This window comes from Strongylocentrotus purpuratus, unplaced genomic scaffold (genome assembly GCF_000002235.5).
Source record: "Strongylocentrotus purpuratus isolate Spur 01 unplaced genomic scaffold, Spur_5.0 spur5_scaffold_14, whole genome shotgun sequence".
Taxonomy (NCBI): Eukaryota; Metazoa; Echinodermata; class Echinoidea; order Camarodonta; family Strongylocentrotidae; genus Strongylocentrotus; species Strongylocentrotus purpuratus.
Genome location: NW_022145599.1, coordinates 22,454,174 through 22,469,496, shown reverse-complemented (window position 1 = coordinate 22,469,496; position 15,323 = coordinate 22,454,174). Strand labels below are relative to the sequence as shown.

Here is a 15,323-nt window from a genome sequence, read left to right as displayed (position 1 = left end):
ACTAAGGTAGTGAAATGATTTGTGTGCATGGAACGTTTGAATGGAAACCAAAGATTAATACCAGTGAAAAACTTTTCAATAATCCCATTATGAATTAAAACGAGCAACTATCAACTACCATTTCTGTCAATGAGTTCTAATGCATGAAATTGCTTTATATATAAACATAATGAAGAAGTAGTAGAGGTAGTAGGAACAGCAGCAGATGTAGGAGTTACGGTACTACTACAATGACTACTACTACTGCTTCTACTAGTAGTTGTTGCTGTTGTCATTGTTTTAGAAGTACATGTAGTAGTAGCAGTAGTAATAGTAGTAGTAGTAATAGATAAGTAGTAGTAATCAGAAATAGAAGAAAAAGAAGTAGTAGTAGAAGTAGTAGCAGCAGTAGTATTTGTAGTACCAGTAGAAGTACTAGTCTTTGTCATCATTGTAGTAGTAGTAAGAAGAAGAAGAAGAAGAAAAAGAAAAAGAAAAAGAAGAAGAAGAAGGAGGAGAGAAGAAGAAAAAAGAAAGAAGAATAAGTAGCATTAGTAGGAAAGCAGTAAGTAGTTGTACTATTATTATTATTAGTAGTAGTAGTAATAGCATTACAATTATTAGGTAAAACACAGAGTAGGCACAGGTAAGGACCCCTCCTCCCCCCCAAAAAAAAACAAAGGGGGGGGGGAGGGCCATTAAATATACATGTACAGGCCCACCTATTCCCCACCTTTTCAATAGGTGCATGGGGCTAGCTGAATGTACATGTACGATTGTCCTTACCTCATAAACAGATGAGAACAAACACGATACAGTATGTACAAGTTCTTGCTCTACATGTATACAACAAATGATGATGAGTTCAGTACATAAATCTCAACGTAGGCCCACAATGTATTTAACTGAGTACCGTAGTACATACATGTACATGTAGATGAGTAGCTTGATAGCAGTTCCTGGATGATGTATTCCCAGGTTACTTGCAATATCGAGAGTTACTGAAGTGGTCACGTTTTGAAGAAAGACAAGTATAAAGACTATCTGCACTTCAACTTTACTAGAAGATTTGGATTGTAAACAAACTTGAATCAACTTGAAAAACAATTTAGACCTTGGTGAAAAGCTTCATGCATTCAAAAAAGTGTATCCTCAATACAGGTAGTGTACATATACATGTACATGAACGTGTTTATTATTAATTAGAGATGAGGACTGCACTACTGTACATGTACCTACAGAAGCATTTTTTCCTTTTAACTTGATAATTCTAAACTCTGTTGAGAGCCAGAAGGGAGTTCACTCTGTGTTAAAGCATATGAGTTAACGACCTTCTGGCTTCAAACAGACTACCATATACATGTACATGTATAATACATAAATCAGATTAATAAAATTACTATTACCAGAAGGCCTTTGCTCTACAAAGCAAACATACACGTACTTGGGTCATATAAGGAGGATGTAAAGCAAACATACACCTGTAATACTTAATTGGGTCATATCAGGAGAAAGTACATTTCTATGACTATCCTTGCATTGTTCATGAACAAGGACAATTTTTGACCTTGGTAAACAAGTCAACAAAACTGGGTTGATCAGTCTTTGAGCAAATATTCAAGATAAAGGCCAGGGGGGTGTTTCACAAAGATCCTAAGTTGAACTTATCTCTAAGTTGGACTTAAAATTTATGGGAAGCCATTAGCATCCTTGAAAATATTTTGTAATTTTTTTTTTAGAAGGCATAAAATGTTGATTCAAATCATTCATATTTTCTATTATCATGGGAGATTTCATGTTCTTGATGTGGAATTGATGAAAAGTCTAAAATACTCCAAATTTTTGCTTTTGAATATATGTCATTCTAAGGCTCCAATGGCTGTCCATACTTTTTAAGTCCAACTTAGTGTTAAGTTCTACTTAGGATCTTTGTGAAACACTCCCCAGGTCAGCTTTACTTACTCCAGAAGAGAAGAAAAATGAATTGGACTAATAATAGAGAGTCATGCGTGTTTAATAAATATCAGATCAATAAATCTATGCAAATTTAAATTGGCAATTTGGTCAGTGGGTTGTGAGTTATGAATTATGCAAGGACAAATCTCATATTTGTCTTATACAAAAATTAACATTATTTTCTTTTTTTGTTCTAAACACATTCTCCCTTAGGGCATTACTCAAAATATATTTATAGCATATTATATCAAAGCTTCTAAACAAGAAAAAGGCCCTCCGGAGCCATACATTTTTGAAAAACTATTTAACATTGTAGTCATTGAGTGATTTCAAGTTGGGTGTTTAGGGCTGGTGTTAGTGTTTAATAAACACTGTAACACCAGTCCTAAACCACGAAATGGAAATCAGCTGGTGTTAAGGCCTTGACCTTTCAATATTGTTAACTTCCCGTAGCTAGTGTTATAGATTTTGCAAAATTGTCGTCTGCTGAACCGACCTTTGTGGCTGGTGTTAATATTTTATGTATAAATTTCCTATTCACTAACACTTGCCCCTAGGGACTAAGCAAATGTTGAATTCCAGTTTGGTGTTAGTGTTAAGCTATCGATATTGATATTGGTATCGGGCTCTTAATTTCACCAGCAAATTTTTAGCTCGATTTAAGAACTCTTGACTGCTCTAAACACTAACACTAACACCCAACTTGAAATCACTCATTGTGTGCGTTGGAACGAATGGGAACGCTGTCTAGCACACTGTTACATTAATATTACTGATTCAGTCAATTTGAAAAAATCTCCCTATGTATAATCATTACAATTCTCAAAAACTTCATGAGTTTCTTATTTCATGTCCGATTTTGTTAAAATTTTCACAAAGCTGCTAATTCCCTGAGTTTTCTTCTTCTATTAGAGTCATTGGCCATCATGCATGGTTGGATTTTCCTTTAAAGAGGATGTCTACCTTCATTATGAAACAAAAAGAGTGAGCACATACATAACAAAGTTGACAAATTGAAGAGCCTTCATTTTTAATGTACATTCATTGAAGATGTTTTTGATATACATGAATGAAATTATTAGGAGTTAAAGACTTTGAAAAGCAATTCAAGTACATAGAGGCAATTACCACTATACATTATAGTACTAGCATACTAGCAAAGTACAATGTCTAATCCCTATTTCCATAACATCAATTTGTATACATTTAAAGCCACAGTAAAAGCATGACACATATTTCCTCTTCATTTCATTTTTTGTTAGCACATGATGTTTCTTTGGCAGTGGATCTCATGCAGGCTTGAAACCAAACTTTATCTCATTGATCCCAGAAGTCTCTCCTAGCTTGACTTCCTGTGCAAGGCACAGACCTCGTCACTTGTTGTTTTCCCAATCCCACAAGGAAAGAGTAAAATATTGCAAATTCAGAACTATTAGAGGGTTTTCACACCACTGCTGAATTCCAGTAAATTTCTTTATATGCCTATTGTGCCAGTTTGTTTTGTTGCTTTACTTTGTATATTTTGAATTTTAAAAACTTGGTTGTCACTACTAAGTCATACTTGTAAAAGAAAACTGTACGTTATAAAAAAATCCACCATTTTAATTAAAAAGACAAGCTTTATTTATTGTATTCAAAGAGAAAGTCCATCCTGATATCTAGACAAATGCAAACAAGAAAAATAGATCTGAGAAAGGAACTCATCAAATACTAGTATGAGAGTGAAAACTGAAAATAATTGCTACTTGACAGACAACTCTGTGTATCATTTTAATGGTAGAAATCTAATCATGTTAAGAAGAAAACCATTTCAAGTACAGTAACAGACTGTTTCCAAGAATTTAATACATTTCTTGCTAAAGATATGTACATTAATTGAAAAGTGAAAGTGTGCATACTTTAATGTCGTCATGTATTATCATCCATGAGAAGGATTACATATAAATCTGACCCAGGCCCTGTCTCATTACGGTAAGCGTTGCAATTAATCCAAATTTATTGCAACTCGTCTGAAGATTGATATCAGTTGCAACTCTGAACATACATGTACATATAAGAGAGACAGGAGAATGCAGACTTGTGAAAATTCAGATCACTATCTTTCTGAAATAGGCCTTGGAATAGGCCATCTTCGTAAAATACATACTTCCATGTACAAGTGCCTCAATACAAATTATTTCATTCACTTGTAACAAATAATTGCATTTCAATACCGGTATTCAGAATGCAAACTGTGTGTTGTTAGGTAGGGCAAGCCTAAATTTATCCTACCTAGCAACAACTAATGTCTCAATTTGAATTCTGACTATTGAGATACATTTATTTGTAACAGATGAATGAAATGATTCATTCACCTTACTTATATAATAATTCAAGTTTATGCATATGCTTCACACAGGCATATGCATAATTTTGGTAACGTTACAAAAAATGGCCTATTGAAAATTTTGAAATGTGATTTGGACATAAGGGTTTTGTTTCATAAAACCATCACACACTGTAGACCTGTACAGTTCATACGGTTCATAGAGCAACATGAAAAAGGGAAGTTGTCTAAGATTCATACAGTGTGAAAGCACTCTCTCAAAAAGTTTAGCACCCTGGATGTCGGTTCATTGTGTTGCTGGTGTGAATGGAAAAATACATGCACCTACAGTGCACATGTACTAACACAAACTGAAGGTCATTGAAGCAGAAAAACATGTAAATGTATTTAAATGGACGTTGTTCATATCCACATGGTTTTAATGCAACTCTGTAAGTTTAGAGCTATGATCAGATGATCAAATTGTTGGTGTGGCTTCCGATATCTGTATTAGATCGGCAGGGAAATCTGTTGCACTTTTTTTTAAATCTCCAAAAATTGTCAAAATTAGACAATTTTGAGGACTCTTATACTGTTTTCACACTGGCAAAATTTTGCTTAACCCTGTACTATAGGTGGGATTAAGGGGGGGGGGGGTCTTAGCCCCACCTTTAGTCCGGGGTTAAGCTTATTCCACTTTCTGTTCAGTTTCATATTTACCAAAGTGGGCTAGCTGGCCCTGCAAAATAGCAGGGCTAACCCCGCAATTATGGTGCGCACTCCTGCTAACTCCGCGATTGCGGTGCCAAGCAAATGAATGAGAACAGAAACGAAAAAAGTCCGGTACTACGCAATGGAGCATATCGCAGCTGGCCAGATGCGAAGTAAGGAGGGGGATGAAGAAGGAACGTTCTACAAACACCAGACTTGGTTCAAATAAATTTACCATGAATAGGGGATAATATATGGCTTCTGGAAACTGTTCCTACACCGAGTACTATTATTTTAAAGGCAATGTGCATCTTCACTTGACTTTCAATGGCAGGGTGAGCGGAAGGTCAGACCCATGCAGGCATGTTTAACCCTCCTTTCAGACTACCAGAATTTATTGTATAGCATTGTGTACAAGAATCATATACATGTACACAATATGCAATTATCTTTCTTTCCGGTCTTAACATTGTAAAACAAAACGTTGTAGAGAGTAATGCATATATTTTGTATGCATCTTTTCGCAACAAAAATCAATAAAGAGAGTCAGATTACCATTCTGGTTTGGACGTCATGCTTAAATACCGGTAGTATGAAAATCGTATCACAGGGAAGGGTAATAGCTGTCACACACTGATGACTGTCCAGCTGCCGTGTGAACTGACCACTTTAACACTAGTTTCTTTTAATATACAACATTCTTTTTAACTTGTTAATAACCAGTCAGCATACCCCTTTCACTCTATGATGATTCTTTATACGTTTCTTTTCACATGTGTTTCATATCAATTTCCTCATGAACGAACATAAGAAACAAGTACTTACCGCGACCTGTTCGTCGGTCCACTGGTCAAGCGGAATACTCTTGGTCCTACTGATCTGGACGCCCAGCATACGATGGACGGTGGCACAGTGAACACACAAGAAGACACCTAGGTTGTAAGCTCCCCAGTCCGAATCCTCTAACAGATGCAAGCAAGTAAAGGAATCATCAAAACATTAAAAGTATTGACATAAAAATATATAAAAAGAATAGACATGAATGGGAGAGGTAAGAAATTACAAAGGGATGGTAGGACATAACGTGGGTATTGTAAGATATTGTCTGCTTAAAGCCAGATCAAGGGGCATTTATGCTTTGTAAAATGATAGGAGTTATCTCCCCTCTGGCTCCAAACAGACGATTTTATAAGGGTTGGTAATACGTTCCATGTAAATGTAAAAAGAATAGTACTTGTGTTAATGTTAAATTGAAAGAGAAAGTTGAGAATGGCAAATACATGCTGTGGAGACATGCATTTTATTAATCACATGACTGGTTGAATTATGAATCTCTGATACAAATAAGTTTAGTATTATTAATAAGATTAGAAATATCTGAAACACTGTATTGTCCTATCGGGTGAAAAGATGACATATCAGCATTGTTTAATACTGATTTTCACATTTCATTACTGACAATTAATTATTCTTCAACTGTAATTCAAAAACTATATTATTAATTGCAGTTTAAATATTAATCATTGGTCATTCCTAAATGATTTTTGGTCATTATCATTTTAAATCATTCATAACAAAGTTTTAATCATCCTTCAATGAATACAGAGCCAATTATTTCAATGAACCTCTAAAGATGTACATGTAATTAATGTACAATTCACAGCAAACTTCTTTAGCTTTGGTGCTTTTACATGAACAGTGTATGTGGCATCTTAGAAATGTCTATAAAACTAAAAGCAGGATTAGGCAAACTATCTGTTAATGTGAAGTAGATCTAAATGTATTGTGCATGCATGGATTAATAATTCACTATTAGCTTTAGCATGATTGTCAATTTTTCGCAATGCAGGTGAGAATTAAATGTTAGCAAGGTTTTATATCACACAGATGTTAAAACAAAGTTTTAAGGCCCATTCTTATGTATGTAGCAGTAAACTGCCCCCTAAACAGCAATGTGCAGCAAAACTTTGCGTGTAATGGATTGGTCATACGTATACTTGCAACATGGCCCCTCTGCCTACTACTGGGTAACTGATCTGTCTGCAAAGCTCACTACAATTTCTTGTGATTGTGAATAGGTTTATTTGCATTAAACATGTACATGTAATTCTTGATCTTAGTTTTAAAACTTTCATTGGAGTTGTTATTATAGTCTACTCCAAATTAATGAACACAATAGTTACCTTGACATTTTTTCTTCTGTTATTTGACTGCAGACTTAGATTTGGTTTTGATTTAACAAAAGTACAAAATGAATTTCTTTATCTGCAAATCATACAATGTATGGCATAGGATGTGCCTTCACTGCCTTGCCTTCATACATGTACATTTCAAAATAAACCTTCAGAAACTTCTATGGCGATGAGTCCACTGTCAAGTGGTTAAAAACGGCTGTTTGGGAAATTTTGTGGGGATTTTTGGAAACACATATTTTTGGAAAGAGAATTTAATAACTATACACATGTAAGACTTCATTTTATTGCAAGTTTTTTTACAATAGGTCTAAACTTTCTTTTTCAGCTGTCTGACATATACACTGAACAACACAGTAATCGCCAAAACAACAACTACTGGCGATCAGAAAAATTGGCGCCTTACATTGTACAGTACTTCAGTCTGCCAATTCACGTCTGAGGAATTAAGGTGTCTGAACTCTAGAAACTGCTACATGTAATTTGGACTTTTGAATGTGATTTAAGAATTTTCAAACAAGTATTACAAGCATCCTGGTGAAATTCTTCATAAGCATGACTAAATATTTTATTCAGTTGTAAAACTGCAGTTCAATATAGCGTGACCTTGCAATCACCATCGCTAGTTAGATACACGGAAAGATAACGTGGTAATGACTTGATGAGGGGAAACAGTCAGGAAGTTGGCCGAAACTACAAAAAGGAGGATATCCTTCCTCCAACTGTACGGTACTTTATGTACACAAGTTTCCCGCTTCGGATTGTCCAATTTTAAACATAATAACAATGGTGGTGAGTATGGTTGCTCTTGTGTGTACTATTTGTGTGTGTGTGTGTGTGTGTGTGTGTGTGTGTTTGTTCGTGTGTTTGTCTATGTCTGTAATTATGTAATGCTGGAAAAAAATACGGGAAAAAGATACCAAATATACACCTAATCTAGATATGATGTTCTTCATTAAAGGGAACCAAAACCTTCATACTAAGTTACTTTTTTGTAAAGTTTAAGATATTTGAATAAAATCAGTGAAAAATTGAACAAAAATTGAACATCAAATTTCACAAGTCTTTCGTTTTTTTCCTATTTATTTGTGTTCTTGATCGGATTTCATAACATGTGAAGTAGAATATCATTTTGCATTCTATTATCTCAATCACAAGAAAGAAGGAAAACATGAAATTTGATGTACGAAAGGCATGGAGAGTTGTCCACAAATGATGTCATCAAATTGAATATCGCCCTCTAGTGACTAGTCATTTCAAAAAGCTTTAACTTCCTTATTCCTTGCCCGGTTTTGTTCAAATTTTCACTGATTTTATTCAAATATCTTAAACTTTACAATAAAAGTAACTTGTATGAAGGTTTTGGTTCCCAGTTGCTAATTACTATATTCATGAATACCTACTAATTAGCATATGAACAAAATGCCATTTGTTTGGGTGTGTACAATTTTGTATGCAGTGAGGATTTTATAAATCTGTTTGTGTGTTCCTACTATGAGTATTGTGCTGCTAATTATTTCAGAACAATATTTTCAGTTATGAGGCTAAAAACAAGTAAAATTATTAATAAATAGAGAATTAAAATCATATTTCCCATTTTTTACATATTTACCGGACGCGCATCTTATTTACCGGACGGTATTTACCGCCGGTAATTACCGCCGGTAATTACCGCCCGACCCTGTGCCTAATACATGTATACTTGGTAAATAAAGCTTACTTAATATATTTAAAAATATATATTTGTTTGTGTTCCCCCTCCCCAATAATAACAATATGGATTAATCTAATTTCATACACTTGCAATGTCCATGTTAGAATATGGAATCCATGGACACTTTTTCTAGATTTGTATGTGCATGTAACAGACTAGATAAAAAATTAAAGAGTTTAGAAGTTATGTAATTTCCAGTGAATGATTGTTAAGAATAGTAGGAAGAACAGAAATGTATAAGAACTACGCTTTAAATATTAAGAAAAAAATTGTTTGTTTTGATTTTAAAGTCTTCCACCTTGTGTCCATATCTAAATAGGGCTGTATGATTAGGCTACGATTAACTACAAGTATAACCTGCCAGAAAAGACTTATACAGTACCAAGGGGGTGTTTCATAAAGCTGTTTGTAACGTTACGCATGACTTTATGAACGACTTGAATATGAAAAGCCAAATGGGATGCTCAATCATTTTCAACTGCATCAACTTAAGTTGAACTGTGCAGATGTAGATTAACATTCTTATCATAACAATCATTTTTAATGCAAAGTAAATTTTTTGCCATAATTTAATTGAGGTTATTGGAAATATAGCCACACTTTGTTAAAACATCAGGAAAAACTTTGGGCATCCTCTCTGGCACTTCATATTCAAGTCGTTCGTAAAGACATGCGTAACTTTACGAACAGCTTTATGAATCACCACCCTGGACATTTCTCACAAAAGTGAAAATAAAAATTGAGGCTTTGCTTCATTGGAATACAGAAGTTTACATACATCATAAATCTAAGATGACCTCTCAGGAACATCAATAAATACAAGTACAGTAGTACAGTACGATGTCCACGTATGAGCTAGCTTTACTTGAATAATCATACAAAGTATATACAAACTTTATATCTTTCCATTTAGCTTGTACATGTACATGTAGCTAGTGCTGTAAGATAAACCTTGGGCCCATATATCTATCAAACCTGACTAGTTGTCGAAATATATTATTATTACTACATGTACATAGCCTAAAGTATACTGTACAATAGTTAGTCATTGTATTCTATTTCTAGCACTCAATTGCATTCTTTTACAGAAACCTTCAATTTCAACTTGACAAGGACATTTGACAATGGACTTGCACCTCCCACACAACCAAAGTATACAATGAATAGTCAACGGACTCGCAATATTTATCAAAGTAGCAGTGATCATTGTTCCGAGTATGGTACAAATTTACAATTCATTAGCATTGCTACTGGGGCATGAAGTTCCACTTGCATGCTCCATATAAATTTTTAAAAAAAAGTTCCAATTGCATGCTCTTGATCCTGGCATATATTGTAATATCCAGAAAAGTTCTGGCACAAAGTGACAGAATCACATGACCTTTACTGGCCAATTTAGGTGCTAAAGGAGAATAAACGTTAAAAGGGCAAAATCACAAGGGATTATAATTTGTGCATTATCCCCTACAAATATTCAAATGATCAATGGGTATAGATCTACAGTGTAGGAGAGAAAAATCAATCACACTTTTAAGGCCCAAATAGTTTACAGGGGTGTCATACCTGTAGTCTAGTACCGGTACTCATAATCCGCTTTTACCTTATTTACTTGCAATATCAATATCTCTTTCTTTAAAGCTGATCAATATAAACAGCCTATAGGAAAAAAATACTTTAAAAATTTCGAGGGCTACTTTTCAAGCTTGTTTACATGAAAATAACACTCTTTTACTTGTTTTGCATTGAACGCTATGCAAATTTTTTTGGGCTCTTTTATGACTTTTGGGGGCTCTTTTTAGCATTTTGGGGGCTAATTCGCCCGAGCCCCCTTGTATTTTTTCACTGTTTGTAATCAAGCCTCCTTCATAAGAATGTCAATAAAATGACTGCCTTAAAAAATCACAAGGAAGGTTAATTCCTACAAAGGCACAAATCGTATGTGGCAATAAATGCTAAATACATGTACAGCACAAAAGTCTTACTGTACAGTGTACATAAACATGTACAGTACATGAACATAACTTTTTATATGTTCAATGTACATACTCTATGCCTATACTGTGTGTAGTATTGTTTTACTTCACATTAGTCAACCCTTTTTTCTTTAAAAAATTTCAAATAACTGATTCTGCTTTTGGTTTCAGGTCATGATATGTTCATATTGTTCTTTTAAGTTACAAAAAAGTGAATAAAAAATTAATAAATATCAACACAACAGCCCTAATTCTGCACTAGAGATGCAAATTCATTAACCTAAAATTTGTAGAGATAATTACATGTAGTTCTCAGCTCCTTAATTGTTTTGTTTCATTACAAAAATGGGAAGTTAGTGTTTAAAAGTTCTAATCACTCTACTTTTAGTTGATTTACATACTTGAAACAAAATGGAAATGCACACTTGAACAGTGTATTAAAGAAAACCCCATTCCTCATTGTACATTGTTAAGTCAACACAAAGTCACATTGAAATGAGGCAGTGACATACAATCACTGAAAAGTTAATTAGCTGGAAAGCTACAATAACGTGTACAATATTAAAAAACTTTGTTTCACAATAAAAGCTTGAACAGTGATTCTATTTGATATTGAAACACTGCATTTCCATTCACTACTTCCATACCATACAAGCTTGTAGAGCGATTCTATTTGATATATTGAAACACTACATTTCCATTCACTACTTCCATACCATACAAGCTTGTAGAGCGATTCTATTTGATATATATTGAAACACTACTTCCACACGACCTGCAGAAAGTAGGACAACAAGTATATCTTGCTGGAAATCCGAAACGGACCATTTCCTACAAGTCTGCGACTCATTCAATTATGGGCATGACTCATTAGTCCCACGATCCCCTAACACCACAGTATACCTACATGCACTGATTGTTAGTTACTGTATGATCATGATCCCACACTGAAGTATGACTACAGTATTGGCCTACTACAATGTAGGGTCAACTCCAATATATTTAATAGTTTGCGGTCCATTATAAATTAGGTTACCAAGAGACCAAACATAAAGAAAAGTAAATAATCCACATTGCAAGAGTCATTTCCTTATTTGTTTGTCTGATCAATGCTCTCGTAGGGCTGTCAATTTCAAAGACTTATCAAGTATACATGTACTGTAGGCCTGCTAAAATCATGAATGATGTACATGTACTGTAGGTAATATAGGCCTTATACAGGAAAACATACTTTTGACTGGCCCATGTTATATTCTGAATAATTCTGAAAGCCAGCAACATCAGTGGATGTTGACAATTTCATGCTCTTTTACTAAAATTACTCTCTCCAATATTATGAGATACATTTTGTATCTCAACCACTTTTAAGCAAATCTTGTTATGGTATATAAAGAAATTCTATCAGAAATCAATGTCAATAACTTCTTCTTTCAATAGGTAATTTTTATCATTAATAGAAGAACATTTTCAAGGGCACCTCCCCCCCCCCCCCTTATCCCTTTGAAAATAACAGGGGGGTGTTAATAAAATCTGACCATCATACATTTTGTACCTGTTAGTCTACATGTAAATACCATTCAACATAGGTCCCATCTATAACAGAGCCTTTAGAATGTGTAATATCTGAAAAGCAGCTTCCAGAGCATGCTGTATTGAATTCACATAAATTCCCCCCTATAGAACATGAATGAATGACTCTGGTTCAAAGGACTAGAAATGCTTCAGTGAACAAGATGACTCTGTGTACTACACGACTTTACATGTACATGTATGTATGTCTGTCTGATTTCATGCAAAAAATGACAGAATAAATTTCCTGCAAGATGTGAATCTTAAGTTCCATTTTCTTCTGTCATAATCCAGTTACACCAGATTTGTGATTCATTTGCTGTTCATGTAAGGCATATACATGTACTGTACCATAACAACTCACATTGAAAACAAAGATTGGGTGCTTAAATTTGCTGTCTAGGATTGGTTAATTCACTTTACTTCCAAGCCCATATGTTCATTACATGTAGGCTAATGGCTACATTGAATGTGACATGCTCATGTGAGCCCTTGATATGCCACCAGGATAAATTACAAGCATTTTTAGAGGGTAATTAAGTCAGCTATGGATTTTTGAAAAAGAGGGATTTGAGAAAAAAAATTCACTCTGATAATAATAATAATAATAAAGTGTAAATATACTTGATAATAGCAATTTGTTTTAATATATACCATTACTAAGGCACAAGAATGTAGTTTGCTGAACTCCCTGCAAACGCACCTTTTAAAACTAATCTCATAATCACATTGGCAACGCAAGAAGTTTTTTTCCTGTACACGCTGTATAGCATAAACTAACATCGCAAATCTCATCGAAAGCAGACACTTCATGAAACCAGAAAGATTAGCTGAAAGTAAGTCCTTATATATCAATGTTTTAATTGATGTTTATATTTTTTATAGTACATTAAAAATAGATCTATCTCCTTTTTTAGAATGATTGTTTTCTACATAAAAAAATGTTGTCAAACTTGACAAACTTTTTTGCCGGATTGTGGAGAAAATCAGTAGTTGATCCCCCTGTTGTAGGAGCAGAAAAGTTAAGTGTATGGGCCTATGGGGAAAGTTGACAAATGTTAGTTTTATTTTGGAATTCCACATACCAGATTACCAGATGGTTAGTTCTGTCTAATTAGACTTACGTGGCACTTTTATGTGTAGAGTGTAGACTATCTAGTGGGCCAAGGGGGCTGTTGCCCCCCCCCCCCCCATTGGAAAAAAGAAGCATGGAAACTCAAAATTTGTTGTTGTTGTGACAAAAGCGAGTGACCCCCCCCCCCCCCTTCTTCTTCTTCTTCTTTGGTATACTCCTCAACATCCCGTTAGGAACCAAATAAGGAGGATGAGGGGGTGCGCACTGTTGCTTATGTAGTCCTTGTTGCTCGAGTCTTGGTTGCGGAAAAAGTTGGTTGCTTGTAGTTTGAAGGTGTCAGTGTTTGAGGTCCTTTGGATGTTGGGGGTAATGAGTTCCTGTCCTTGATGGTACATGGATTATAAGAGTGTTTAAAACAGTTGGTGCGGGGAGTATTGAATGAAGGAGTTTCCTGAAGTATGTCTGGCGGCTCGTGTAGCTGTTCTTTTTGTATATGGGTCCCAGACACTAGAACTATATTCTACGATAGGACAGACTAGTGTTGTGTAAGCTATAGATTTAGTTTGTTTAGTACATGATATGAGGTTCCTACTAATGAATCCATACCTTATTTGCAGATGACGTAAATGTTAGAAATATGTGTATCCCACTTTAAATCATGGGAGATGGTTATAACAGGAGATCTACATGTACACATGTAGAAGCAGCAAATCTAAGAACATGACATTTTGGGGGGTTTAGTTGCATTTGCCACTTATCATGAGTCTTTCTCCTCCCCCTTCTCCTTCTTTTGCTTCATCTTTTTCCTTCTTCTTCTCCTCCTTCTCGGGTGGAGATGGTACATGTAGGTGAATGGGTTTTTGACATTGTAATCCTTGGAAATTACTGTCAGGGAAAAAGGAGCAATCAAGGATGATTTGCCTCTGAAATATATTAAATAATTAGACATGTTATTGTTAGAAATTTAGAGTAATTAGACTACTAAGTTAAGTAGCAACAACCCTGAAAAACTACCGGTAATCTACTAACTATATTATATGTCTAGACATGTGTAACTGTTACTATCTAGTATCTATTGCGATGAATGTGAAGCAGAAGATATAAAGAAACAGGAAAAGGAACACATATAGTCACTACAAACTTTATATTTCTGAAAATTGTGCTGCGCCACTAGTTTGCTTGACTTTGGCTTTGCTTGCCGTGAGGAGCGTGGAGAAACAACTGGTAGGTTCAGCGTAGAACCCACCAGCCGACTAGCCCAGCTAACCCTGGTTTGATCGGGGAGCCGTCCGGCCAGCTCGCTTACCTCGCGTCGTCTTATGTTCCTTACCCAACGGAGCATTACAGTCCGCACAGACATCGTTGCCTGGTTGTTTCATGATCTCCAGCAGCTTTTTCCTGTTCTTTTCATTCATGATGGCTGATATGTTACGCTCTCCTCTAGCTCTCCAAATTTCACAAAAATCTTACTTTTCCAAGTATATTCTAGGCAGACTTCCACACTCCTGCTGCTACTTGCGTGGAAAGAATATGATTTAGTCAAACAGCTCTATTATCAAAGAGTGGTTAGTCTGGAATAAAGCACATAAATATCCTGTAGGTGCCGGTGGTGTACGCGCGTACCGGTACCGGTACGTGCGCGTGTAGGAATATGTGGGTGTGTCACTTTTTTTGTTCAGACGTGTTCTCGTGCTTCCCGTCTTGTCTAGGGGGAAAACCCCTTTGGGGTCCGTTTTGAGACATGGGATGTTGTAAAAGGTTTTCTCGGTATCAACGTGTTAGTGCACCTCCCTGCACAATTTCTTGGTGGAATTTCTTTGCTGCTGCAAATAATGACAGCAATTTTTTT

General features: G+C 35.2%; 1 protein-coding gene across 2 annotated transcripts in view; it reads right to left on the bottom strand.

The window, feature by feature from the left end:
- LOC578237 (arf-GAP with dual PH domain-containing protein 1) overlaps nucleotides 1-15,058 on the bottom strand; it is a 32,665-nt gene extending 17,607 nt beyond the window's left edge. The window contains exons 1-2 of one of the 2 annotated variants that reach the window (XM_030984480.1): nucleotides 14,781-15,058; nucleotides 5,777-5,913 (exon numbers count right to left, since the gene is read on the bottom strand). In XM_030984480.1, the coding sequence (XP_030840340.1) occupies nucleotides 5,777-5,913; nucleotides 14,781-14,889 (246 nt within the window). In that variant the 5' untranslated portion in view covers nucleotides 14,890-15,058. The remainder of the gene's footprint in view (nucleotides 1-5,776; nucleotides 5,914-14,780) is intronic. The other variant, XM_030984481.1, reaches the window with a different exon arrangement.
- Between the last annotated feature and the right edge of the window lie 265 nt (nucleotides 15,059-15,323).